This window comes from Vollenhovia emeryi, unplaced genomic scaffold, assembly GCF_000949405.1.
Source record: "Vollenhovia emeryi isolate VEMERY1.0 unplaced genomic scaffold, V.emery_V1.0 DF939150.1, whole genome shotgun sequence".
Lineage (NCBI taxonomy): Eukaryota > Metazoa > Arthropoda > Insecta > Hymenoptera > Formicidae > Vollenhovia > Vollenhovia emeryi.
The window spans coordinates 2,241,395-2,248,544 of record NW_011967216.1 but is presented as its reverse complement, the minus strand read 5'-3'; the positions used below and the strand labels follow the sequence as shown (position 1 = coordinate 2,248,544).

The window sequence follows — 7,150 nt, the reverse complement described above, 5'->3', positions numbered from 1 at the left end:
ATTTTCGACGATTTTTTCGCCTTTTTTGGAGTTTCGGCCTTCATATCACCCTTAAGCAGCGCCGCTACTGACTTTAAACAATTTTTATCTTAAAAACGGTAAGAGATGGAACAAAAGAGCATAGGACCAAAGTTGTAGCGCTCGTCGATCTAAAGAAGCCGCCATAAAATGTTCGGAAATACGAAAACAAAATTTTGAATTTTAAACAATTTTTATCTTAAAAATTGGTAAGGGATGGAGCAAAAGTCCATAGGACCAAAGTTTTGGCGCTCATCGAGATCTAACAGATAGGTGTATCAAAAGTTCGAAAATTGTCAAGTCTTTTGGATTTTTAAAAATTCATAAATCCAAAACAGACGTAGTTGACATCCACTTTGTCAGGGTTTCTCTCTGCTACACGCATTTACTTTGAATTAGATTTCGTTTTTTACTCATAAATTTAAAAATAATAAAACAGGAAAGGTGAGGAAAGAGAGAACAACGGTCACCTTGTTTTTACAAAGTACATTATCTTCTTATTCTTCTTTCGCCTATATCTTTTTTTATCCAGCACATTGTGTGACGAAAAGAATATTAGACTATATGTATTTCCACCCTTCGATATAGGCATCGGTTCTCGTGTATAAATGTGCAACCTATCTCCATAAACTTATGCTATTTTAACGGTCGTCTTGTTCTTTAGCACAAAAAATCTGGCAACGAGACAGAACTTGGATTATATTCGATCGATTGAAACGAATTGCTGGCCTATGTAGGTATAGATCAGCTAAGTACGTAGTGTATGCAGCTAGGTATGTGTCAAGTATCCTTAAAAGGGTGTGTTTCTAATATCTGTTGCATACATGTAGTTGACATTAACATCAGTTTTTAAAAAACGATCGAGCCATGTAAAAAGCGGAATCGATATAGTAGTGATACAGCCAAAAATATTTCCTCTCGAGTATCTTTGTATAAAGATCTCACGCGAGCGACGTAAAGCGGAGAGATAATAGTAGTCGACCAATCGCAATGACTTGAAAGCCCTCCTCGACGACAGCCTCCGTCCCTCCTCTTTCTCGAGCAGGGCAGAGTACTTGCCGATCGCAACTAGTTACAGTCGTTGGTAAACATTGAAAGGTGATCGTCGAAAACAGAGATACCAAGAATCGACAGTTCTTCGACGAACAAAGGTATTGTAAATATCGCCAATCTCGATCAATTATCGTATTACTCGCGGCATATTGTTAATTAATTATTTTTATTATTATTTAATGCAACGTGACGTTTTTCTTTACAGAGATAGAGAAAGTGTTTACACCTCGTCAGCAAAACTTTACGCACGAAGAAAAGTTAAGACTGCTCATCCTCCTAAAGCGAGAGAAAACGCTTCGCCTGGGCCCGTACGTCGATTCTCGTAAAAAGGAGAAAGCGTGGAAAGTCTAGAAAACTTGTGCAAGAATTTAGAATGGGTAGCCCATAGCTCGACAGGTATGTAACTGTAAATATCGATTAAATTATACGTCGAAAGTAAATTATACTTTCTTTATACGCAGGCAGACAGAGCGATACAGACGTCATCGCGTAGACCAATTCATTAATAAAGAAATTTCAACAGTGGAGGAAATGTACAAGTAAGCGAAACAAGTGTCGAGTCAGAGGTCGTACGACATCCCAGTAAACAGCAAGTAACAGAGTAATACTCGTCACAGTGGTTGGTCAACACTCAAAGGTAATCGGCGAAACAAGCGATACCAAGAATCGACAAAGTTTTCCACGAACAAAGGTACTTAAATATCGCCAATCTCGATAAATTATCGTATTACTCGCGGCATATCGTTATTTTTATTATTATTATTGAACGCAAAGTGACGTTTTTCTTTTCAGAGATAGCGATAATGTCAGCTCGCCGAAGAAATTTTACACATGATGAAAAGATACAACTGCTCGTCCTCCTGAGGTAAGAGAAGACGCTTCGCGGCCCGAACATTGACTCTCGAATAAAGGAGATAGCGTGGCACAAGATCGCCAAAAATCTTTCACAGAGGCGTCGATAGCCTTAAAATTCTCTGGGAAAACCTGCGATCTGCTGCCCGTACATCGACAGGTATGTCACTGTAAATATCGATTACTTTGTACGCAGGCACACAGAGTGACGATGGTCGCGCGGACAAATACCTTGATGAGAAAGATGCAAAAGTGGCCGAAATCTTGTTCTTTAGCACGAAAAAATCTGGTAACGAAACAGAACTTGGATTATATTCGATCGATTGAAAGGAGCGACCTTTTGTATACTTTCCAAAAAAATTACTCACTCGTTGCTCGATATCGTGCGAACAAGACGGACGTTTCTTCTGCTGCTTTTATACATTTTACATTAAATACTATCTGAAATAAAGATATCGATCACTAAGAAAAAATTACGTTCTTTGTTTCTATCGCGAATTGAAACCAGTATAAAAAATATTCGTGAATAAATTGTCTCAAGTACGCTACTGTATAAAAAGGAGGTTTGTAATTTTTAATGATTTCAGTTCGCTTTCTTAATTAAAAGCGTAACTGTAATCCTTATCGTGTTGGTTTTATGGAACCATAATTCCAACTAAAATGGAAATTTTAGTTTTACACGCGAAAACCCGCATATAGTCGCACTTTTATCTTGGCTTAGTTAGTAATAGTCTCGTGATAGTTCAATTCAGCTGATGCAGTAACCACGTTGCTGGTTGTTCCTGCTTTTTCTTTTCCTGTTTCCTTCTCTGGACGCGGTTTTTCGTTCGATTGGGGCTCCAATCGACTCTGTCCGTTTGTCCCATCCTGGCCGACGTCGACAGCGCGTTATTCGTTCGTACGATCGCTTGTTGTCCCTCGTAGCCACTCGCAAAGGTGTAGTGTGGATGGTAGTACTGCTTCAGGCTCGACTCATCTCGAAAGTTCTGCATCGCGCACCACACGTGACACAATAAACATGGAAATCTCGACAGCCAATATTCAGTAAATTCGTTAGGAATCTCGCCGAGACTCTCCTGTGCTTTCGGGCTCAGTTCTCTGTAATGGTGTTTCTGAGAACATATCGACACGCGTTAATGACGAGTCGTTTCAAGTTCAATGATTGCGTCTATTTTTAATCTTGGTAGATTCAAAATAGATTAGACTTGTTGAATATAATAAAGGAGGATTCTGGAAATATTTTAAACAAATCTATCCAAGTAAAGAGTTGTTGGAAAAATAAAGAATCGCAAGTATCACTCGTTTAGCAAGGGGTTCATTTGATAAAAGAACCATGTTTTGCAGTTTAAGGACTCCAGGACAATTTTATAATTTCAAATCTCTTGAATATTATTTTCTTGATAGTGTACACTCGGAGTGTTGTATCGATAATTTTGTAAAAAGCGATCAAGTTTCTAGTATTTGAAACATTAAATCTGTTTAATTCTATGTATCTCTTTCCGTAAGTAAGAATAACAAACAGTTTCAGTAATCATCTTGTGATAATTTACGTTTGTATAATTGACTGTGCGATAAAGCGCATTGTACTCGCTAACCTTGTTTCGTAAAGCCCTGAGTAGATCTCTCACGCTCTCGCCTCGATAACTTCTGTATTTGCGCAAATCTGTCGCAACTTCGAGATCTATGTACAATCTCCAATCGTCCCCTGTCACGCGCTCGCCGCAAGTCTCCAATGCTATTAAAGCCGGACTGTTGGACTGGTCCTTTTCCACACGATCGCTAATATCCTGTCGCACAAATTACAATAGAGAAATGAAATGAAGGAAAGGCTCGCGTGATTTCTCCTCTCTGACACTTTCCTTTTCTCTTTCTTTCGAAAGAAAGAGGCGAACAAGCGATAATGAATATTTAAACAATTTTATTTTCTATATACCTGAAAGAAACCGAGAATCTCTGCTAAATTCCAAAAGAATGGATAATTACAGATTGCCGAAGCTGGCGGCCTCGCAGCAGGATTACCGCATATCATTGCCTTAATAAGTAATAACGCTAATTCTCTGTCACTCGGAGGTACTTTCTCGAGCGATGTCAGATTGCTCTCGCCACCTGCATATAAGAAATAACATGAATAGAGAACCGAAGGCAAGTTGAAAAGAGCTGCTTACTTACAGAGAATATTCGCTTGTCTTCGTAGCGGATCGCCGAAAGGATGCTTGCCGTTGGAAAGAACGTAATAAAAGACGCAGCCGAGCGAGAAAATGTCGACCGCGCATGTCGTCCTTTCTCCATTCAGCATCTCTGGCGCGATCCAACCATCGGTTCCAGTGATACCGGATCTCCGTGAAAATGATACGCGGCCGAGCTGAAGTTTTTTACATAATCCAAAATCCGATATCATGGCGCGTACCTCTCCGCGAGGTCCAGGAACAGAGAGCAAGACGTTGTGAGGCTTAATGTCCCTATGAACTACGTACGCAAATTGAAAATAAAATTGAAAATAAAACAATTGAAAATAAAAATCCAAGTTACTTAGTCTCCTCACCGATATCCAGGAAATGAAGATGCGCTAATCCGGATGTGGCCTGATGCAAGATATTTTTCACCGATATCTTTCCCCTGTCATATTTTCCCGTGACGTAATCCTGCAAAGTGGCCTCTGCTAGTTCCAAGGCGATGTATCTGAACATACGATCCTGTTCGGTACAAAAATATCTGACTACGTTGGCGTGTGCGTCCGATTCTCTCAAGAGGGCTACCTCCCGATCCGCTAACGTAAAGCAGTCTGGCAACAACCGCTTCACAGCTATAGCGCGACCGTCAAATTCACCTTTGTACACGAGTGTTCCGTCGCATCCTTTGCCAAGGACCTGTCTCGTGTCAAAAGTAACTTTTCCCACTTTAATGACCAAGCCATCCCCGATCTCTTGCTGGATAACGACAGAGTTGTTGCCCGATTTACCAGAATAATTCGTACGACTGCTCTCGCGTGAAGCCTTGAGAAACAAATCGATTTAATTTCATCAACTCTCGAACGTAACTTGTATTCATCTTCCAGCTCCGTCTTACCTGCGACATGTACTGGAATTGGTCCTTGCGTTGCTTATACAGATACCAAGCTACAATCGTGCCAATTGTCAAGATAATGGGAATGACGATCAGTTTTGCATCTACGTTTTCCTGTCTATTGAGCCACGTTTTGCTCGCGTTGTAAGTTTTCGATATAATTCTCTGCCAATTGCGATTCTCTTCCAATTGCATAGTACCGTTTGACGTGTCCGACTGTACGGCGACAGACAACTTGGTCCCAGTGACATTCAACGCGACAGTCTCCAAGATTATCGGATCGGATCGCCCGGTTATTTGGAGGAGCTGGCTTTGCGGCTTGTATTCCGTGGGTACCTCGTAATGGCCTAGCACGATGGCATTCTCAGTACGCCTGATGCTTTGATAACCGTCGTCGGTTACATCGATATTAGAAATAAAAACATGATCCCCTGGCAATGGTACATTCTTATCGTCCCTATAAGGATGCGACGTCAGCAATGGCCCCTCCAGCAACAAGTGGCCTATGTTGCTCGATATAATGGTCGTGTCGGAATCGACGAGCGATGGCAACGCATAGAGACCATATCGATGCTGTCCAATGTACAAAGTCGGGCTGGAGGAGTCGATACAATGGAGTCAAGATTATACAATAAAGAAGAGAGAAATCTCTGTGTAAAAACATTTCATTTGCAACTTACAACCATTCAATGTCGGTCGGCCTTGTCGCAAATTTTTCCAACAACGAATCGGCAATACTCTTGAAAGGAACTGTCAGCAGGCCATCTTTGGTCACGGTATACATGGCTATCACTGGACTTTTCAAATCCAACTTCCAAAGAATCCTACCTAATCTCCTGTCCACGGTCACTACACGACCCGTTGAACTTGTGGTGAAATGTACCAAATCGTAATTGTCTGTGACATCAGGTTTCATTTGCATAGCGGAATAATCGTAGAACGTTACGTTCCACTTTCTGTCCTTGCGTTTGCTATCGACCATGATAATATTGTATTCCGTGCGACCGACGAATATAGTATTCTGCATCTCCAAAGGACACGTATCCTTTACTTTGTAAAAACTTAGAAGCTGCTCCCTCTCACCAGTCGTCGGATCGATACTAAACCAGGTGTCGATCTTTCTGCCGGTGTACAATATACCATCGCTGCTTCTACACGGGCTGCTGGCGACTAGCTGAGGAATGGTAAACGGCAGCTTTTTCAATGCCTCCGATTCTCTGCCGAAGAGGTAGAGCGAACCATCCCTGGGATCCGGCAGAAACATGGGCCTGGAATAATCGAAAGCATCTTTCGTGCTTATGTATTTCATGCTTGTGCTCATAATTCTGTACGATACTGTTATACTTGACGTACATCTTGCTTCCCGCTAGATTAACAGGCACTTTGACTACGGGTTCTAAAACATACATATACGGATATATAATAAGAAATCTCTCAATTTCTCAATGTAATCCAGCAAATTGTTACCATCGTCTTGCTGCCATCGTATCTTTCCAGACCGCTTGTCAACACCCACGAGTAATCCTCCGAGCGTAGACAACAAGAGGAGAGTGTCGTCTTGTTCGGCTAGTTCGGTGTTGAAATTATCCACTGCTTGTTGTCCAATGACGAGTGCGAGCGTCATGAAAATAAGAGGTGTCATTGACCAAACTGTCATCCGCCTTCGCATCGTGAAGAATCTCTACGTAGCGTCGACCGTACGATACATAAGTTGGGTTCGATCCAGCGACACTTGTTACGCATTAGATTCTCGTAGCTTGTGACGTTGTCGTTGTCAACATAATTGCCACCCCAAGATCCACAATTCTTACATCGACGAATATATACGTTGGCAATCTCTTCATTTTTCAAAGTAGCTTGAAAGCAGAACACCAAGTAGCGTCAGTTATTTGCGCAGTTACCTATGTCGCGATAATCATACGTATGCAGATACAATCATGGTAAGATCGTTGCATCGCGAGTGTTTTCTGTGCCTCCACGAGATTCGATCGACAAAATCAGTTTGACGGAGGCGTATGTACACACGTAATGACACACACGATTCATATGGACACGTGTCTCATATATATCGTACATACGCACTACACAAACGCATCATCACGCATGCTACGTGATGCTACGTGATGCTACGTGATGCTACGGCAGCATTCGGCAAAACGATGGC

General features: G+C 41.6%; 1 protein-coding gene across 1 annotated transcript; it reads right to left on the bottom strand.

Moving 5' to 3' along the window:
• Positions 1 to 489: 489 nt before the first annotated feature.
• On the bottom strand, positions 490 to 7,137 carry LOC105565694 (serine/threonine-protein kinase/endoribonuclease IRE1-like). The gene is made up of 9 exons (XM_012019102.1): positions 6,454 to 7,137; positions 6,340 to 6,382; positions 5,667 to 6,254; positions 4,990 to 5,581; positions 4,466 to 4,916; positions 4,093 to 4,389; positions 3,857 to 4,029; positions 3,519 to 3,710; positions 490 to 3,035 (listed from the first exon to the last, which is right to left on the bottom strand). Exons 1-9 carry the CDS (start codon positions 6,653 to 6,655, stop codon positions 2,667 to 2,669), a joined length of 2,907 nt encoding a protein of 968 aa, XP_011874492.1. The 5' UTR covers positions 6,656 to 7,137; the 3' UTR covers positions 490 to 2,666.
• Positions 7,138 to 7,150: the final 13 nt, after the last annotated feature.